The sequence below is a fragment of the Peromyscus californicus genome, unplaced genomic scaffold (genome assembly GCF_007827085.1).
Source record: "Peromyscus californicus insignis strain IS unplaced genomic scaffold, ASM782708v3 Scaffold_14__1_contigs__length_90479793_seg_2, whole genome shotgun sequence".
In the NCBI taxonomy this organism is placed as follows: Eukaryota; Metazoa; Chordata; class Mammalia; order Rodentia; family Cricetidae; genus Peromyscus; species Peromyscus californicus.
In genome coordinates, this window is record NW_026294436.1 from 33,799,255 (window position 1) to 33,822,025 (window position 22,771).

General features: G+C 36.0%; 1 protein-coding gene across 1 annotated transcript; it reads left to right on the forward strand.

The window, feature by feature from the left end:
- The first annotated feature begins 15,425 nt into the window (after positions 1-15,425).
- LOC128109564 (tripartite motif-containing protein 43-like) lies at positions 15,426-16,295 on the forward strand. Its single transcript, XM_052736711.1, has one exon. The coding sequence runs from the start codon at positions 15,426-15,428 to the stop codon at positions 16,293-16,295; it is 870 nt and encodes a 289-aa protein (XP_052592671.1).
- Positions 16,296-22,771: the final 6,476 nt, after the last annotated feature.

A 22,771-nucleotide genomic window follows, 5' to 3' on the forward strand; every position in this document is an offset into this window, starting at 1 on the left:
TGGACCTGGCTTACAGTTCCAAGGTTTAGTCCATTATTGTTATAGCAAGAAGCATAATACAGATACTAACTGCAATGCTCCTCACATTTTCCAGTGTTATACAAAATGAATGAACCTTTCTAATATTATTACATGAAACTAATATTACCTTCATAAAAAATAGGAGGACATATAAACAAAAACAAAATTATAGACCAACATTCTTGATGATCTCACTTTCAAAATCCTCAGTAATGTATGTGAAAAGCCACTTCAGCAATTTACTAAAATATTCACTTGTCATGGTATATGATCCAGGTGTACAATACAAATCAGTGCACAAAATGTGTAACTCATCAATTCCATAATAAAAATGAAAGTGGAGAAAGAAATCACAACAATAATCAAAGTCATAATAGTCTATTGAGATATGAAATTAAGCAACTAGGTGAAAGAGATCTATACTGAAACTGGGAACATGAAGAAAAAGAACCATAGACAGGCAAGAAATGCTGGGAGTGGGCAAAAGTGTCTTCCCTACCATTACCATTGGTCATATCCATTACCAAATGATCAGTCATGAAAACATACATATAAGTAACATTATACAGAGTAGGCAGGTTATATTTATACACACACACACACACACAATAAAAAGTGGTGGAAAAAGAGGACATGAATTTCAAAAAGATTGAACAGGTATATATTGAAGGCTTTGGGGTGGCAAAATGGAAGGGAAATAATGTGTAATTAGTTTATAACAAAATAAAGTAATATAAAGAGTACACCAGAAGGTAGAAAGACATCTAAAGGATTGTAAAACATAGCATTATTAAACTGTTCCATAATCAACATGATCTAAAGTCTGAGCATGATTTTATCCAAGTTTCACTGACATTTTTACAGAATGAGTTGAAAAATTTAATGTTCACATGGAAACTAAGAAGACATCAGACAAAACAATCACAAAAAAAGAGATTAATGGGGGATCATTATAACAACATTCTCCAAAATATACTAATGATTTGTAGTTAAGAAACCAATGTGGCTTTGCCATGAAATTAGACATGTAAACATAAGGGTAATAACAGAGGCTTCAGAAATAAAGCTAACATAACAGCTATGTCTTAAAATACTACACAAAAGTGCATTCAAAGTTGAATACATATCTTAATTGAAATTAAAACATTGACCAGCCTAGAGGGAACAGGGGAAACACTCCAAGATACTGCATAAAGAAAATACAAATTTCTGAGCGTATCCAAATGCTCTATACAATAAAAAATAATAATTATTGAAATTGCATTAAATTTAACCTGTCTACACACCAAGGGGTTGTCTTCTGTGGCTGGCTTTCCTTCTTAAAGAGTTATTTATGTGTATGTAAGTGAATTCATTTGGGCATGTGTATGGGCGCTCATGCATATGTGCACATTCATGGGGACCAAAGGAAGATTTTGTGTGCTTTGTTTAGGACTTTTCATCTACACTTTTCAAGGAGGCTCTTTACCTGAGTCTGGGGCTTGCATTTTGTCTGATAAGCCCCAAACTAGCAAAGCCCTGTGATTCACCTGTCTCCATATCTCTAATGACTGGGGTTACAGTAGTTTGCAGGATACCTGCTAGTTAAAGGGTTGTTGGGTTCCACACTCTAGTGTGCACGGTTGCTCAGCAAATGCTCTCAACTGATGGTCATCTCTATAGACACACACCAAACTATCTTTGTGCTTCTTTCTGTGGACATTTTAGTGTGTTTTATATCTTAGTGGGTCTACATCGTGCTGCAGGAGACATGAAAAAGCAGATGTATCTTCACCATATAAGTTCTTTTCCCCTGGAGTGTTTGTTTATTCATTAGCAGAATTGCTTAATCAAATGATAGTACTAATATTTTGTCAGCTTACGTTTTTGATAAAACCATGAAATCCTCAAGGAAGATTTTGCTAGATATCATTATATGTATTATCTAGTTTTGAAAAACAGTAGAGATGAATTGGTGAATCTCATTAAGTAAAATTATAAGTAGAAATTTGGAATGAGCTTTCAAAGTATCTGTTTAAATGACTTTCTAGGGATTATTAAATTTTAACTAGCCCATAGGCAGTATTTTCTGTTTTCAAACAATAAAAAACAACAAAAATTAATAATTTAAACTAATTAAATACATATCATGCAATACTCAAATGAGAAACACATCATTTCCTTTTGATTCTTTATACACTTGAATGCTTTGCTTTTCTGTTAGTCGTGAAATGTTTCCAAAACCTTTTTGCTCTTTAGCACATGAAATGTTTGATGGTAATTAATTTCTTTCCTTGACAGGCTACTCAATGATGCATTTCCAATATATTAATTATTGTTATGATGAGGTCTGCAATGAAAGTAATATACATTCCTTCCCCATTGGACAAGTTAAATCAACTGACAAATGTCCAATATAACCTACTATTCCTCAGTTTAAAAATAAAATACAAATTGAATAAATATTTGCTAGTATTTAACCTCATTTTAAATATCAAAAATATTCTTAACAATGTGAATAATATGTTAACATGTGTGTCTTTTGGGGATGTATTTATCACTGTTCACATATAGAAAGGGACCTGTTTAAAAAATCATATTACTTATTTTCATTTAGTTTAGTTCCTTGTGTAAAATAGTTTTCTCTATGAATTTATTTTTAAAAAAGAAACTATTCTTTCAGCAATTTGTTTTTGCTTCATTTACTTTATGTTTTAGATCCAAGTAGAATATATTTCAGTATCAGTAGTGAAGCTGGATACTGCCTTTCTCTTTATAGTACTAAAACTATTGGAACATTTTTAAACCCATGATGAAAATTAACCTTTATTATGTATTAAATCCTCCTGCAATCCTGACTCTGGCTTAGTGTTTGCTTTTTTTTAAACTTTGATTTGCCATTCTATATCTTCAGACAGACACTGTGCCCCATACTCTGTGAAAAATATAATAAATAAACAGTCCATCACAGTCTGGTTTCTGTCCAGGCTATTCTTCTGACTGTCTAGATGAATAGTAGTCATGTATTCTTCAGCCTTAAAATATTCAGTAATAGTTATAATTAAAGAATTTTGAATTTATCAGTTAATTTGGAGAGGTGAAATTTTTGCAGCATTGAGTGTTTCAACCATAAACAATACTGCTTCTATTTCCAGTTTTTTAAATCCCCAAAATAGAGTTTTATAATTGTGAAACATAGATCTCAAACATTTACTTTATATTTATTCTTAAGTTATTCCTTTTTATGGAGTTTTGAATCTTAATTTTTGAAATTTTAGACGCTTCTATTCAGAACCATAATTAGGAGACTTCAAAATTAGTTAAATTTAGTAAGGATCTTTGAGTGACATAATTGAATTTTGAAAGCTAATTATAACTTTCCTTTTATTGCCAAGATAACACTTACATTAACAATATATTTAGATCTCAACACTCATTTTAAATCTCAAAATATTTTCCAATTGAATTATAACTTTGAAAGATGAAGTTAAATAAATTTTACAAATTCTGCTTGTGATTAACTATTTTATGGGAATGAATGCTACTAACTAGATGGCTTATTCTTACTCTAATCTTTCATTTTTTTATTCATATGTATGTTTTATCTTATGTTGTTTTTACTTCTTTAGGCAATGTTTAGGAAGAAGAAAAGAATTTAAGATTTTATCAGCAAAGAAAAAATATGTGAAGAACATAGCATACCATTATTCCATGTTGTCACTTTACAAATTTTAGTGACATCAGCACACATTTTATGAAAACGATCAGTCTACTGAAATAATAGCACAGTAAACGACCAATGCTGTAACAAACACACACTTTCAAAAAATGATGCTAGTTTTCTTTGCAATACGTAGGCTGATGGGTGCTCTAGAATGTGTCAGACCTCTTGTTCCTCCCCAAAGTGTACTGTTTCAATGGCTGGTCTTGTGACTGCACCTTTCTGTGTTTAATCATGATAAACATATTATCCTCGGCTCCTTTGGCTTAAAATACATACAGGTTAGCATTCTTCAAGCAGCAGTAACTTGGTTCTCACTGGGTCCCTCATATGGAATGTGATTTAAAAATCTATCATATGGGTAATGTCCACTACAAAAAAAGGTGGAATACAAGGCTCTCTATCCTAGGTTATGAAAATTATGACATAAGGAGAGCAATCTTAATAAGAGGAAAACAATTGGATTCAGTTAGAAAATAAAAGGAATGGTGAGTGAAATATTTCTTTCATGAATATTTGAGGTGTTGGAGAGGACAAAGATCACACAACTCAGGAAGCTTCTAGAAAGTGGGAACTTTCCCTTTGAGGCTTTGGAAGCCAAGGAAAACATACATTAAAATTCTAGCCCGCAGAAATGAAAAATAAAACCGGTTTGTATTGTTTGTTTTATGTCATGGAAATTAAGGATTGTTGTTAGCAACTATTAAAGTATGACAGGAAAATGCAATTACTGATCAGGAGAGAGACAAACTCTAATGAGATCATACAGAAATTTGGTTTAAAACATTGCAAATCCACATTCCGAATCCTCTGTTTTTTATGGCCAACTGACTTCAATTTACTCTACTGTCTTGACCACTAAAGTCACTCTTCTTAAGATGTCTAGAGGGCACTACTCTGTGTCATATGCTTTTCTTCCCCAGAGGATGTGCTCTTAAATTTGCTGCAGTTTCCTTTAAGTTTGATAGTCTGGTCAGATTACTGCAACCAAGTGTGCTGTGGAATAATCCTTCTATACACTGTGTGAATATGTCTCTCTGATTGGTTTAATAACCAAGATGACTGGCCAATAGCTGAATAGGATAAAATTTGATAGGAAAGCCAGACAGAGAATCATGGGATGAGGAAGGGCAGAGTCAGAGGAGTCACGAGCCAGATGGAAAATGACTCAAATACACAAAACAAGAGAGAAGTAAAAGTCACAAGCCTCAGGGCAGCACATGAATTAATAGAAATGGATTAAGTTTTGAGAGCTAGTTAGTAAGGTGTCCGACCATAGGTAATGGGATCCAGAAAGCCAGCTCATGTCCCAGGGATAGACCCTGATCACACTGCGAGGGGCCCCACAAACAGACCCAGCAATACAACTGTCTCCCATATGTAGAGGGTCCAGTCTGGTCCCATTCAGGTTCCACAGCTGTGGGTGCAAAGTTCGTGAGACCCTTTGAGCTTGGTTCAGTTGTCCCTAGATTTCCCCATCATGATTTTGTGCCCCCCCCCACCCGCTCATATAATCTCTCTTCCCTCTCTTCAACTGGATTCCTGGAGCTTGGCCTGGTGCTTGGTTGTGGATCTCTGCACCTGATTCCATCTGTTACTGGATGAAGGCTCTATGATGACAGTTTGGATATTTACCAATCTGATTACCAGGGTAGGCCAGTTCAGTTACCCTGACCACTATTGCTAGTAGTCTAATCTGGGGTCATCCTTGTGGATTCCTGAAAATTTCCCTAGCACCTGTTTTCTCCCTTACTCCATAATTTCTCCCTCTATCAAGATATCTCATTGCTCTCCCACTCTGTTCCTCATGTTCTCATCCCCTATCCTCTCCCCTTTATTGCCACCCCTCATTCCCAGTTTACTCATGGGGATCTCCTCTGTTTCTCCTTCCCAAGGTGATATGTACATCCTTCTTAGGGTTCCCCTTGTTTCCTCGCTTCTGTGGAGCTGTGGGTTGTAGTCTGATTAACCTTTGCTTTACCTCTAGTATCCCCTTATAATTGAGTACATACCATGTTTGTCTTTCTGAGTCTGGGTTACCTCACTCAGGATGATATTTTCTAGTTGTATCCATTTGTCTGCAAATTTCACGATGCCATTGATTTTTACAGCTGAGTAATACTCCATTGTGTATATGTACCACACTTTCTTTATCCATTTCTCACCCTTGAAGCAGCAGGGAGGGGCTTGGTTCTGCCTTAACTGAATGTACCAGGCTTAGCTTTCCCCCATGGGAGAACTTATTCTGTTGTAGGAGGAGATGAGGGATGGGTTGAGAGGGGAGGTGGCAGGGGAAGTGGGAAGAGGATAAGAGGGGAATCTGTGGTTGGTATGTAAAATGAATTTAAAATATTTTAAAATAAACAAACAAAAAAGAGAGTTAGTAACAAGCCTGGATTACTGGCCAAGATTTATAAATAATCTTAAGACTCCATGTTAGAAAACACAAGACAAATGATGCATATTTTACCTGCTCAAACATAAACCAAAAAAATCATCTTTGGCCGACTTACACAAGTATGCACAGTGTATACTTGTATTAATTAAGATATGTATGTTACCTTTAAAAGTTTATGTATTTTCAGAGCAAAGGGACCAAACACAAATGAAAACACATGGCTCAGGTGATCTAGCATTTCAAAATGCCTCTGTTAGTCTCCTCAGAATTCTGCATTCCAAACAACCTCAAGGCTATTTGCTGAAATGATACAGCCTCACAGAATACTCCAGTAAGGACTTGACCATCATACTAAATTTTCTCAGGTTCCCCGAAAGATAACAGCACCCACAAACAACAGAAAGTAGTCTAGAGAACTATACTCACACTCCCAAATGATGGGTTATGAATATTTATTATCATTTAAGGGGGGGTTGGTTACAAGTTGTTATTGGTGATGGCCAGGCCAAAAAGCTGAACAAAGGAGATTAGATTCAGAGACCTTGTTCTAAAAGGAAAGGAGAGAGGATATAGAAATGATAGGATAAAAGGGTAGATTAATCAATTTTAATACAAAAAATAACTATTAATCTTAAATGTTGTACATTAGTATGGATTTATTTTATTGATACAAATTTAAAATTAATTATATTGTATTATATTTCTACTCTTGTTTAAGATATTGTATTTATGCCACTCATTTAAAATGTAATGTGTAATTAAGAAATATAGATTAATAGTCATCTATAATAGTCATACTTATAGTCATGATAGGTATGTTTTCAAGATCATACACAGATATACTTGGATAGATAAATGGTCTTCAAATACTTTAAAGACCTGCAGAATATGTCAATTAATATGCTAAATAACTTAAGGCTTTTTATGACAGTGAGACACGTCTGCTCCTGGCAGCATCAATCTCCTTTAGAGAAGATAATTGACACTGAAGAAACCCTGTATGGAGTTTGTTTTCTTTATGGCAAAAGCTAGCTATGTGGGCAAAGAAACTTTCACCCTTGCCTCAATTACTGACAATAAACTATTCCAACTGGACCAGCAGGACACAAGAAAGGTGGCTGCCAAACTTTGTCAAAATAAGGTAGGACTATTTTTCAAAATGCTCTGCATCACAGGAAAGTCTGTCAGATATGCTTAGCCTGTAGGCCACAGTTGGATGCTGCAATGTTATGAAGAAACTTTGGGTGACAGTCCAGGCAGCCTGATATTTCTGTCATTAGATAACATTTCATCCTTCTGAGGTCTTTGATGGAGTTAAAGATTAAATAGTTGAACTTATAGATTTCCTTAGTTAGTTATAAAACTTTAGACACTCCAAGATAAGATGGATAATAGAATATTTTCTCTAATTTTGCCAAATACACTGGATATTATAACTGTAATTCTTACTTGGTAACTCTTTTGTTGTATATAATTTTACTATGTTAAAGTTAAAATCATCCTTTTTAATAAAATAAAAAGGGGGAAATGCTGTTGAATAATTCTTCTACACACTGTGTGAATATATATTGCAGTGATTGTTTTAATAAACTTACTGACCAATAGCTTAACAGGATAAAGCTATGTGGGAAAACAAATCTGAGAATGATGGAATGAGAAAAGGCATAGGCAGAGGAGTCACCAGCCATATGGAGAATGAATAGATGTAAAAGTCATGAGCTTTGGGACAGCACATAAATAAATAGAAATTTATGAATTTTCAGAGAATTATAAATACTAGTAAATTATAAATAAATAAATTCACTAAGATATATGCCAGCAGATTAAATAAATTACATTTATGTTAATTTTTTAAACACTAAATATTGAAGAAAATATCAAGGAACTTTTTTCCTTTTAATTTTGTCTATACATATTTTGACAAATGTCTCTCTGTATGTCACATGTGTACTGTGCCTGCAGAGGCTGAAGGAGGACATTGGGTTAACCAGGAGTGGAGTTACTGACATTTGTGCACAGCCAGACATGTGGGTGCTGGAAATTGAAGCAGGCTCCTCTGGAAGAGCATCCAGTGAATGATCTTAACTTCTGAGCATTCCTTTAATAAATTATTTTGAAATATACCTACCTAAAAATTGTGAAAACATTATTGTATTTTTAGTGAATATATTTCTACTCTATTGGAATTATTTTTTTATATGTGATAGAACCATATGTAAAAATATAAAACTTTAAAATGTTTCCCCACTTAAGTACATGGCATCTTTTGGAAAAGAAATCTGTACCATGGTCAGTTGAGATGCTACTATGTTTTCTTAATCATAAAGCATAGAATGCTTGCTGTACTCTTTCCCTTGTTCAGGATTCTGATTATTATCATTAACATAGGGGTTCTTTGAAATGTCTTTGGAAGAAGGTTTTCTTCAAAATGTTAAAAGAAATCCCTTTCCTTATTCAGGTATTCATTATTTATTTCATTTTCCTTCATATTTTCCATTCATACACTCATCCATAAGCATTGTTATTTTTCATGATGCTGAATTAAACAAATATAGAAACAAAATGTATGATTGTATCTTATAAAAAATTTTCCATGAAAAGAAATGTAAAATCCATGTATATTTAAACATACTCTGATTAAAATTATATTATAATGATGGTATTTTATTCAGCTGCCCTAAAAGAACTTTAGTTTCAGAAGAATATTCATTTTTATGATTGTTAAGTAGATAATAATAAATGTAATAATGTATATGGATTTCATAAATGTCACATAGAATTAACCTGGACTTAGTGATACTTTTCTTTGGAAGGTATATTGAGAAAATGGCTCAATTCCTCTTGTATTTGTCTTCAATACATTTTCAACATGACATTATTATTGCACCAAAGAGTGATGGAGGTGTTTAATTAACACCTATGAATTGCATTAACCATTGCATTAGTAGTCAGTGCCATGCAACATATAGCATGGCAAATTTCATTTCACTGGTGCACACTCTTCCATCCTATTATTGAAATTAAATGATATACAAAAGGAGTGACTCAGAAGTTTCAAAATTAATCTAAAAGAATGTGTTAGAATAAACAGTAAGTAAAATTTTCCTGGGGAATCCTGACAAATTTTCTGTTCTTCTCAGGGGATAAACAACAGACCAACTTAATGATTTCACCAAAGTCAAATTTTGTAAACCAGGGGACCTTATTGGAATTCCTTGTAGGAATATGGTTAGAGTTAACTACAAGAGAATCACCCTCTAAAAAGAATCTGATTCACCACAAAGTCTACCACAGTCTTGGCAGATACTCAAAAAGCACTTATCTGGAGGTCCACACACAACATAAGGGCAGCTAGCTAGTTCAAACATCTATTCTCCCTAAAAATTGCTACTGATTATATTACAGGGGCCAATGTGAATCTCAGGAACTTTCTGAGACTTGTGAATTCTTTTATTCTCTAAGTCTTAATGTGTGCTCAATTTAGAAAATATTGCTGAAAAATTGAGAGTCTTAGCATAAATTTGTGGCACATGATTTTGCTAAAATGTTGTTATTTGAAATATTAATTTAATCATGACTCTTTATTCCACAAAATAAACCTGTTATAATTTGGAAGTAAAGTGTCACCCACAGACTCATGTATTTGAACATATGGCTCCCATTTGTGGTGCTCTTGTCGAGAGTTACATATGTATGGGATAATGGACCTAGCTGGAGAAAGTGAGCCAGTAGGCCATGGTAATTGAGCATTATAACCCAGTGTCCGTTCTGTCACCATTTTGTGACCAGTCCCACCACATGCATACCACTGTGGACAGCAGATATTCCCTTGACCATGCCATGTTGGACTCTATCTCATGAAACCTGTTCCAAAATAAAGCTTTCTCCTCCCTTCAGTTTCTTCTGTAAAATATTTTGTCACAGAGTTAAGGAGAGTAATTAACACAAGATGAGAGACAATTTTTGCAAACTTACATTTTTATCAACTTATCTTCTATAAACAAACTATTGTGTGTTTTAGGAAACACAGTATATTTTCATAGTATTTATTGAAATTGTAATACAAAAGGAAGAACAATGGTGACAAAGTCAGCCAGCAGCCAAATGATAATTAAACAGCATTATGGACCCCAGGAAGATTTTATATATTGAAATGATCAGTTATAAACTGTATTTCTCAAAGGGATCTTGTGTTAAAACATTGACTATCCTTTTTTTTTTCTTGCAACATTACGAACAAGAATAGCCAGGGTAAAATAATTGAGAGGCTCTATTTAGAGTAGAGAAAGAGACATTTAATATTGGAGAGTCAAGAAACATATGGCAAGGTTTCCAAAACACATGAAGATATAGAAAAGTAATACAGAAAAACAAAAAAAGCAAGGGCAGCTATACCCTGAATACCCAGAAGGTAGTTTTGTAGCAATCATCTTCCTCTCAGTTTAAACACTCTATCTCAGAAGGGAATTATTTTTAATATTCAGGGTATTCTAAAAGCAGGCTACATAATACTTGGGAAGTAAAATCTGTAGGCTAAAGAAGCCCCACAGACTGACCACATGAAAAAGGCCAGTTCCTCCTAAGGATGTGTAAGCACTGCAAACTGCTGAAGAGAACAAGAACACTCATACTACTGGGAAGATACTTTTTAACCTGTCTAGCTCATGGCATGTTGTACAGAGAGATTCATCATTTCAGCTTCATGCTATAGTGGGATTTCAGAGAAGTAACACATCTGTTTCCAATAACAGTCATGAAAAAATTAGTACTCAAAGTATCAATTCATAACTTACTAAAGGATGAATAACTGACATATAGTCAAAATTGAACTGAGGAACACTGGAAGTATTCTTCTAAGATCAGAAATTAGCCTAGGGTGCCCACATTTTTCACTTATTAAATATAGTGTTAGCTTCTTTGACAGAGAAATGAAGCAAGAAAATGAAAGAAAAGGGTTATAAATAGAACAGGAGAACACATTATCTCTAATATAATGCAGTCCACTTTAAATAATGTAAAAGAAGTGTGCGGTGGGCTCATCTGTTAAAATCTTTGCTATGCAAGCAAGGGGACATGCGTTTAGCTCCTTGACACCTGGGTGAAAAGATGGCTTAGTTCTCTAATCCTAGGCCAACGGGTGAGCTGGTATCCTGATAGAAGTTTTGGCCCTATTGATTAACATCCATGGCGCTAGGAACTAGTTTGAATGGCACCAGAGCAGAAAAATAATCCTAAGAACACCCAGCTACAACACTGCAACTTATAACAATGACCTGCTAGCAAGATATTCTAAAAGATGTTAGAGGATAGTAAACCATGTTTTTTTTTTTTCTATTTGAATTAGGGGTTACTACTTGAGATGGAATCTATACTTGACATCACTAAAGTGGCCAAAATCCTGAGCCTAGATAGGTCACGTGCCCTAATTAAAAATGTACCACTAAAATTCTGAATAAAGAACATAGTAATAAAACAATTCCTAAAAACATGCTGCTATACCTACGGATCAGTGCATTATCAATTATCTAAAGAGCTTCTTGCAGTAGTTAGTACCACGTAACAAACAAAAAATAGATTTAAAAAAGTGTTGTTATTAAAATTATAAAATGTGGACCAAGTATTTGGGGTTAAAAAAACCAAAATATATGCTTTTTGTGTGTAGAATATTGCATTTAAAATGAAAAAAATGGAAATCTGAGTATTTAGAATTATGCTATCACTCTCATCCAAAGATAACTTTCAAAAAGTAAAGTTAAAGATTATTTTAATAGTGTAGCTTGAGTTTTCCTGACTGGCCCACAGTCAGGACAAATCTCTGACACCCGCCAGTCCCACAGCCACTCAGACCCAACCAAGTAAACACAGAGACTTATATTGGTTACAAACTGTATGGCCGTGGCAGGCTTCTTGCTAACTGTTCTTACAGCTTAAATTAATCCATTTCTATAAATCTGTACCTTGCCACATGGCTCGTGGCTTACCGGCATCTTCACATGCTGTTTCTCATCCTGGCGGCTGGCAGTGTCTCTCTCTGACTCAGCCTTCCACTTCCCAGCTTTATTCTCCTCCTTATCCCACCTACACTTCCTGCCTAGCCAATGGCCAATCAGTGTTTTATTTATTGACTAATCAGCAACACATTTGCCATACAGAACATCCCACAGCACTTCCCCCATTTTTTTTTTCAAAAAGGAAGGTTTTAACCTTAACAAAATAAAATTACATATAATTTGGGAATTTGGGCGTAGCTTCTCTTACTACTTCCTGCTGGAGGGGGACGCTGTATCTTATGGGGACACAAAGAAAATTTTAGGAACACAGAATAGTCCATGAGGCTGTATTGTCTGAGCCAGATGCCTTCAAACCATTCTGGATGTTGGATCATCTGGGCCATGGTGTCATCAGAGACCTTTCAGGGGGTCTTGGCTGGTCAAACCTGATGTATCTTAATCTGGAACAAATCCTTAGCCTCTGGCTTTCTGTGGGAACAAAAGCAGAACCTCTTTTCCAAAGTAACATATCCTTATATCCAAATTTTGAAGTCAAGTTACCTTTAAAATTTACATTTTGGCATAACTGAACAGCTTTTACAATCAAATGTTTTTCTGCAGTTAAAAGTCCCAAAGACAACACAATGCAGAATCTCTGTGTAATATCCATTTTTACGTGACTTATTTTTTATACTACCTTTACTGTCTCTTTAAAGACTTTATTTTTTAAAACTATGTATTTGTTTCTATAACTCTATATATCACCTTTTTTGTCTCTTTCAAGCCTACGTATCTTTTACACACATTGTAAACTATTACATCTGAATCTGTCTTATTGTGAATCTATTGCCTTAGACTGCAGCAGCTGTGGCTGCTGGCTCCGCCCACCTCAGCTTCCCAACATGGCTACATTTACCACCAGCTCTGGGAGCTATCGTGGGTCTATGCTTTTATCCAAGCAGCATGTAGCCCAGAAACCTCTTTTTTTGTTTTGTACTAGCAAAGGCTAAATCCACCATGCAGCTTAATGTGCCACTTGCAGAGGCCTCATTCCTGCCATTGGGCAGGTCAAGCGCACACCCTAGGAACCCACCAGTAGCTCAAACCAGCAGCTGCTGCTCATTTGAGAGAGACAATTAGGAAGCTGTTTTTAGCTCTGTTTTAGAGTTTTTAGGTGGAAACTCTTGCCACCATGTTGGACGCCATTTGTAGCTAGAGTTTTCCTGCCTTGCCCACAGTCAGGACAAATCTCTGACACCCGCCAGTCCCACAGTCACTCAGACCCAACCAAGTAAACACAGAGACTTATATTGGTTACAAACTGTATGGCCGTGGCAGGCTTCTTGCTAACTGTTCTTACAGCTTAAATTAATCCATTTCTATAAATCTGTACCTTGCCACATGGCTCGTGGCTTACTGGCATCTTCACATGCTGTTTCTCATCCTGGCGGCTGGCAGTGTCTCTCTCTGACTCAGCCTTCCACTTCCCAGCTTTATTCTCCTCCTTGTCCTGCCTAGACTTCCTGCCTAGCCAATGGTCAATCAGTGTTTTATTTATTGACTAATCAGCAACACATTTGCCATACAGAATATCCCACAGCATATAAAATTTAGTTTACATACGAAGATATTAAACACTATTCACTTGAATGTAAGGAGGATGACAGAAAAGTTCCAGGATATTGGTCAAATATCTTGAATGAATAGGCTGAATAGAAGGGATACAAGGAAAACTGCAAATGGGAAAATTCGAGGAACCTCTGCTGGCAAAGATTTAATACTTATATAAAAATTATGCAACATTTAAGTGGAGTTATATTAATCAAACCACTTGTTATCATTGAACAATAGAGACAAAATTATTTTAGAAGCTAATACACTAATTATTAAAGAGAGAGATAGAAAGAGAGAGAGAGAGAAAGAGAGAGAGAGAGAGAGAGAGAGAGAGAGAGAGAGAGAGAGAGAGAGAGAGAGAGAGTACTTGACTTGAGCTTGCTGGTGACCTGGAATACCAGTCATCAGTGGCTGGTGGTAGAGATGGAAATAAGGGCAATGGAGAGACTTATCACTCCATTGGGACTTCTCAGTCCCCAGCATCAGAACCTATTAAATAATTGACTCCTGACTGATTCTCACAAAAATAATCTTCAACAAAAAATTAATCCATGGTATCAAAACCCCAACAACTTTTCTCTACTATCAGATCCCACCTTGTTGTTGTACGTAACTATAGCCTACACAGTGGCCTTGGTAGCTGTGGAGTCAAGCAGACTCCAACAGTACACTATAACCCTGGTTAAATGATTTCTTCCAGGACATCTACAAAAATCGTGCTGATAGGGATTTTACAGAAAGGGTCTATCATGAATGTCCTCAGAATCATCATCAGCATTCCAGCAGGGACCATTAAGAGTGTAGGAACTAGACACAAGCTCCAAATAGAGCTTTCAACATCATACAGCCACCATGCTCCTGGTCCAGAGGGTTCAGCAAATGTAGTTAATCCAACTATGCTTCAGATATCCTTGCTAACAAACCAGAGCCAAAGAGCACAGATTGAAGCATGCACACCGTATGCATATACACACGGTATTTTTATTTCTAGTTTTAGAATGTGTTTTCTATTTTAAAAAGTACAATACAGCCACTTTGAAGAATGTTTTTGATACAGAGAACTCAACACAAAAGTAAAAGGCAGACTTATGTAGGGAGTTGGACCACTGAGTCATCTCTTTTCTCTCACAGATAGGTTCCTTGCAAATGTCACCTATGCCACCTCCCTACCATTTTCCAGTTGTGTTGGAGATGAGAGGAATCATGGGTATAAGTGATATCATATTAACTGTGCATCAGGAGCTTACCACTTTTTCCTGGAATTGTTTGTATTTGTTCACTAGAAGAGTATATTCGGTTTAAAAGTATATGTTATGAGCAATTCCTTAAAGGTCTTTCAGCCATTTGAGTTTCCTCTTCTGAGAATTCTCTGTTCAGTTCTATAGCCCACTTCTTAATTGGACTCCTGGGCATTTTGATGTCTAATTTCTTGAGTCCCTTATATATTCTGGATATCAGTCCTCTGTCAGATGTGGGGTTGGTGAAGACCTTTTCCCATTCTGTAGGCTGTTGCTTTGCCTTGTTGACTATATCCTTTGCTCTACAAAAGCTTCTAAGTTTCAAGAGGTCCCATTGATTGATTGTTTTCTCAGTGTCTGTGCTACTGGTGTTATATTTAGGAAGTGATCTCTCAACATTCCTAATCATCAGGGAAATGCAAATCAAAACAACTCTGAGATACCACCTTACACAGTGTGATTCAATGTCTTTCCTCTGTCAACTCTATTCTAACTCCCATGAGCACAGAGGACACAGACACTGCCCCATTGAAGCAGCTGCTGAGAGTCAAATGGAAAGACTTGTAAAGCAAATGGCATCTTTATGGGAGAAGATCCAAGAGAATCAAGAGAATTTAGAGGCAGAGAACAGAAGGACAACTCTGTGGATGGACTACCTGATTCTGCGGGAACAAATGATCAGGACAGAGTATGCAAAACTGCACCCACTCCTCTCTGAAGAGGAAGTGCAACACATCGAGTCTATGAGACATGAAGGCCAATGTGTTTTAGAGAAACTCAGGACAAGTGAAGCCATCATGATCCAAAAGAGCAAAGAAATAAGAGAAATGTACCAGGAGCTGATGGCAATGTCCCAGGAGCCATATGTGGTCCTGCTGCAAGATTCAGATGACATGTTCAGAAGGAGTGAGTCAATGCAGCTGAGCATGCCCCCATCTGTGAACAAAGAACTCACTGCTCTACCTATCAATGGACTGACTGAAAGTTACAAGCAGTTCCAAGCTCACATTATCTTTGAAAACGTAACCATACTTCATTCCAAGATGAACATATTTAATGTCATGAGAAGATTCAGCTTCAGACTTCACCATAAGGATAGACCTGCAGATTCTGCTGGATTTTATATTGCTTCCTGGGGATCTCAGAGCTTCATCTCAGGGAAATATTATTGGGAGATTGATTTGAAGGACTCTTGTGAGTGGGCTGTGGGAGTCTGTAAGGATTCACAGTTAAGGAGTAGAAATCAAATGATTGAATCTGAGGGTGCATTTCTTCTTGTGTGTGTGAAGGAGGGTAATCATTACAGTCTCCTCACCACCTCTGGCACTACATAGAGAAGCCATTGGGCCAGGTTGGTGTGCTTCTTGATTGTGAAGATGGTTGTTTAAGTTTCCTGAATGTTACCAAGAGTTCCCTCATATACAGGTATCCTCCTGGCACCCTCAGTTACCCTGTCAGGCCTTGTGTATCCAGTGGTTGTACATGATCACAGGAAGGTGTAATCCAGTACTTTGTTGTTCTGAAGTTTTCACTCTGTAATGTTACATCCTTCACTGCTATTAAATATTACAATACTATTAAATGTAAAAAAAAAAAAAGGAATGGGCTATAGAACTAAACAGAGAATTCTCAACTGAGGAAACTCAAATGGCTGAAAGACATTTAAGGAATTGCTCAACATCCCTAATCATCAGGAAAATGCAAATCAAAACAACTCTGAGATACCACCTTATACCTGTCAGAATGGCTAAGATCAAAAACACTGAAGATACCTTATGCTGGAGAGCATGTGGAGCTAGGGGAACTCTCCTCCACTGCTGGTGGGAATGCAAGCTTGTACAACCACTTGGGAAATCAATATGGTGCTTTCTCAGAAAATTGGGAATCAACCTCCCTCAAGATCCAGCTATACCACTCTTGGGGTTATACACAAGGAATGCTCAATCATACAACAAGAGCACTTGTTCAGCTATGTTCATGTCAGCATTGTTTGTAATAGCCAGAACATGGAAACAACCTAGTTGCCCTTCAACTGAAGAATGGATAATCAAAATGTGGTACATATACACAATGCAGTACTGCTCAGCAGAAAAAAAAAAACATTGACATCATGAGGTTTGCAGGGAAATGGATGGATCTAGAAAAAATCATCCTGAGTGAGGTAACCCAGACTCAGAAAGACAAACATGGTCTGTACTCACTCATAGGAGGATACTAGATGTGGAACAAGGATGACTGGACTGCTACTCACATCACCAGGGAGGCTACCTGGAAAACAGGACCCCAAGAAAGACACGGAGATCACCTAATGATGGAGAAATGGAAGAGATCTACATGAACAGCCTGGACATGATTGGGGGTAAGGAAGGGCAAGGGTCGAGGGAAAGAGCGCTTAGGGAAGTAGGAGATCCTAGCTGGATCAACAACAGAGAGGGAGAACAAGGAATAGGAGACCATGGTAAATGAAGACCACATGAGAATAGGAAGAAGCAAAGTGCTAGAGAGGCCCACAGAAATCCACAAAGATAATTCCACAACAGACTGCTGGCAATGGTCGAGAGACAGCCTGAACTGACCTACTCTGGTGATGGGATGGCCAAACACCCTAATTGTTGTGCTAGAAACCCCATCCAATGACTGAGGGATCTGGATGCAGAGATCCATGGCTAGGCCACAGGTGGAGCTCTGAGAGTCCAATTATGGAGAAAGAGGGGGGTTTATATGAGTGAGAATTGTTTAGACCAATGTTGGATAAAGCACAGGGACAAATGGCCAAATGATTGGAAACACATGAACTATGAACCAATGGCTGAGGGGTCCCCAACTGGATCAGGCCCTCTGAATGGGTGAGACAGCTGATTGGCTTGATTTGTTTGGGAGGCATCCAGGCAGTGGGACCAGGTCCTGTGCTCATTGCATGCGTTGGCTGTTTGAAACCTGGGGCCTATGTAGGGACACTTGGCTCATCTTGGGAGGAGGGGACTTGACCTGCCTGGACTGAGTCTACCAGGTGATCTCAGTCCTCGGGGTAGTCTTTGCCCAGGAGGAGGTGGGAATGGGAGGTGGGCTGGGAGAAAGGTGAGGGTGGCAGGAGGGGGTAGAACAAGGAAATCCGTGTCTGATATTTAGATCTGAATTGTATTGCAAAATTAAAAAAAATAAATAAAATAAAAAATTTTAAAAAAGAGGGCAAATGATATAGTGTAAGAGAGACTTGTGGAAGGATAAATAACACTACAAATATTAGGAGAAAGACAAATGGAACCCTATTATTATAGATTCTTCCTTGTATATAGGTGATAGATAGATAGATGATAGATAGATAGATAGATAGATAGATAGATAGACAGACAGATAGATAATAGGTATGAAAATTTAAAGTGTATGGAGTTACCCTGTACCTGGACAACAGTGATCCTATTGGACACTAGAAGCTATTTAATAAAAAGCATTGTGATATGAAGGGGTACCATGTTTTGGGGGTTGTTTGCAAATGAGGTCCTAAATACCACAAGTTTTTGGTTACCCTCTTTAACTTGATGTTTAAACCCTATCAATACAGACACCATAAATTTGAGTTGTCAAGCATGGTAAAACTATGCTGGTACAAACCTGGAAACTATCCCTAAGTGTCTAATTTTCATAGGCAGAAGCACCATATCCATGGTGTCATCTTGTTGGGTTGTTCTTTTTTTATGGTATGAAAATTTGTGTACTTATTTATATTTGAAATAATTTATGTCAAGAGATTCCTCAAAATATTTTTTGTGAAGTAGGAGAGATGGTTCAACACTGAAGAGCTTGTAACTCCAGAGATAATAAATACTGTATTCACTATATATTACAGTATTAGCTATAGATAAATATTCATATTTTCCTACAAACAAAGCACCCTTAATTCTTCAATTTTATAATAGTAATTCATGTTAGAGTATCGTTCAGTAGCTCATGATGACCTTGCAGATAAATTTCTAACACATTTCTGTGACTGACCATTTTGCCTGGAATGAACCTTAACCTCTCTTCACCTGACCAACTCTTACACAGCATATGTGACTCAGCTCCGTATGTCTTTAGCTGACAATATTCTTCACTTTAATTCAAAACGTTTATTTCATAGTTATACAAATCAAGCTCCATTTGTTTTGGAGCTATTTGAATATCTATTCTTTACAATATTTAACAACAGACTTCCTCATTAGATCTCCCTTTCTATATAATTTCCTCTTTAAATTAAGATCCTTAGCATATTGCATAGAATAAGTTAGCCTCTAATAAGTACTTGTTAACTACTCTGTTGAACTAAAGAGCCTATTCTCAGCATTGTATCATGCCTAGATGTACTTAAATTCAAATCAAAGTGAAATAACATTGGCTTGGCACTATGTTGTTTAACTTTGCATTTTATAGCGTGCAAGCAAAGCAAATCTCTATGGAGATCCCCAGCATTAAATATTGACTTCAGTTTCTAGAAGTGCATAGTCATCACCCAAATGTGCTTATCTTTGGCAAAGTACACTTCTAAAAGTCATTTGCTTACTGTTAATTTGAAGTATTTTTTTTTTAAACCAGACTTTTTATTTCATGATTGATCATTGAATTCTTCAAGGAAAGGGACAGCTGGATGCTGCAACAGCTTCCCTTCCTGGATTTAGGTGTTGCTCCTTTGCCTAATCCTGAATTGATTCTATCATAGAAAAACTGTAGCTGTCTCCTTTACCCTTTCCTGTTTGTGTTTTATCTCTCAGCTTTGGCACTCCAGGTGTCCTTTCTATTGCTGCCATGTTTGAATTGTTCTATCTGCTGCAGGCGGCAGGCCCTAGAGCGAGGGCCCCACGATGTGTGTATGTCATGGCAACACTTCATTATTTTTTAAAAAAAGGTTTCTAATAAAAGTACTTTTACATCTGCTGTCAAGACCAAGAAGCTAATTTGAAGTATCTAGCCCCAGAAAATACAAAGAATAGATTAAAATCCTTTGTGAAAGCTAGTCTTCATGTAGTTCACATCCGTTACAGATCTGGGAGATTCTCAGTGAGTACAGTGGTTGCTGAACAAACATGAAGACCTAAATTCTTTTCCAGCCCTCATTCAAGAGTCCTGTGTGGTGCATACTTGTAGTTCTAGCACCGGTGGTTTCATTCTTTCCAGACATCATTGATGCATTTATATTAATATCAATCATGATTTCTCACCTACAGTTTGGCATTGCTGGCAATTCTACTCTCATGGAGCAAACATAGAGTTGATCATTTAATTTTGTAAATCACAACTTTATATGATAATCAACCATTTAGCAGAATGAAGAATTGAATAGCTCTTTAGAAGGGGCCAGAATATAAAATAATAATAGCTTTTTTTTATATAAACATTAGAATGCAACTTCATTCTACATGTTGCAAAAACTAAAATATACTAAATACATTTATCAAAAGTCAAGCAAGAATAAGAAGCATATGCTATAATTTATTACAGTGCTATGAAGAAACTGCATATCATGAGTGAAAATAATCTTGACTTCTAAGAGAGTACAGTTTGCACTGTGTAGATATCCAAACAGGAAGAATAAATTAGAAAAGCATCTCCGGTGCCTTGTCTGTTTTCTTTTCTTTCATTATGATAGGTTCTGCTTTGTAAAAATTTATTCTTTTTAAACTTGTTTTTCTCTTATAGTGTAGTCATTGATATTTTAGTCTCAATTGGACTTAATTATAACAAGTGTTTCACCTTTGCTATGCCATCAAAAAAGAAGACAGGATGCTTATACCCTGCATAAGATTTCTCTCAGCAATACCCTTTCTGATTGCTATTTATTCAGAGAGTGAATGTTTGAACTCTTCCATTGATTGATGTTTTATTTTACTAAAAACACAAGGGAGCAGAATATTGTCCTTCAGGAATAAAGCTCGATATCATACACATGCTACTCTTATAACCCTACTTTCATTACAGCCTTCTTTATGTAATTCCAGATGAGAATGCAACATTTCCAAGCTCATTGATCAAAAAAGTAAGCTTTTCTTTAAAGGAGTTAGAAGCTAACAAAGCAAGTAAAGCTTTCAGTCTCTATCAAACAAAACGACTTTGATTTTTTTTCCTCATTCAAATAAATAGGTAGGAACTATGGAGATGTAATACAAAATAACAACAAACTGCTCTCTCTTTCACAAGTAAAACATTTTCTGGCAATGTCAAGTGTTTTACAGTGTGACTATTGAATAATGGTTCAAGATAACCAATATGTAATTTAAATTTTGAAGAGTCACATGAAAAGTAAAAATGTAAATTAAATTTGTTTAATAATAATGTATTTTATTTTTCCTGCTATATCTAAAATATTGTCCCTCAAATAGTCTTTAGAAACCATCATTGAGATACTTTATTATTTTTCTCATACAAGGGAGCTAAGATGTAATCTGTGTTTAATATTAACAAGACCTCTCAATTATAAATAGCTACTATAAACCCATTAATAATGACAGATTTCCAAGACACAGTTCTGAAATGTTGATGTCACAGTGTCATTTCATAGAAAAGCATGACATTCTGAAGAAACATCACCTAGCACTGCACAGGGTTAATCAGTGATGCTTTTCTTCCCATTATTCAATTAGTATAGTAATAAAACCTGAATCTGGAGTTGATTGCTGTCCTCAAACTCAGTTATATAGAAAACAAAAGAAGATTATATTGAAAATTTTGGATAAATACATTATAAATTTAAAATCTAACATATCTTAAAGCTGAAATACACAAAACCTCTTCTATTTGTAATAAAAGGATCACATGTAATGATAGACAATTGTCTTTGCTGGCACCCTTTCCTTCTTCCTCAGTGTCTAGGTTAGGTAACTACACATATTTTTTTTAATTGAGATTCAGTGAATATAGAATGCCAAGTTGCAAGATAAGTTTTACATGTAACACTGTTTTCTGATAAGAAAATTTGCCAGGGTTTTAAAAATATTTCTCAAAGTATCTATTTTTAAATATATTATATTAAAGTTATTTGTTTCAATTTTTGTATGTAGCATACTTACCAAAAATCTCCAAATATAGAATATTTTTTCTACAGAAATGGTTTAAATTAGACTGATTTTTTTTAATACTTGTCTTTTGGCCTACCAGAATTATCTACAAATGCTTAAAATTTACGATTGCAAAAGATTGTATAGATTTAGCTTCATTTTATAATTAAAAATTCTTCCATTTCATACTAGTTATTGGTAACATGTCTACAAGAGTATTTCCTTTTACAAGTTGTATCTGTGAGTGTGAAGGTTTCATTTGTTTCCTAATCAGGATTGCATTGTTTCAATCAAACACATAGATAGTTCTCCATCTGAGAAAAATATTCTTCCTTCGCCCCTTCTTCCTATCCTTTCCTCTTTCTCTACTGTTAGGATATATATGGTTGCACTCTTCTTGACATTATTGACTTTGTATGAACTTTTCAATTGTCCAGGCAGGCTTTGAACGTGTTGTCTACATGCCTTAATCTCCCAAAACGCTAGGCTTGAAAGCCTAGACTACCAGTCCTGATTGGATATTTCTATCTGGATGACCAGTATTTTTTTTTATTATTAAAATGACTAGGCTTTCATTCAAGTATTTGTTTTATTCAGACTAGCCATAAATTATTTTTATGAGGTTTTAGATAAAACAAAATATTTTTTTTATTTTTCTTTATTAAGAAATTTTCTACTCACTCCACATACTATCAACAAACCCCCCTTCCTCCCACCTCCCAACCCCAGCCCTCTTTCCCAAGCCACCCCTCATCCCCACATCCCGCAAATCGAGGTCTCCC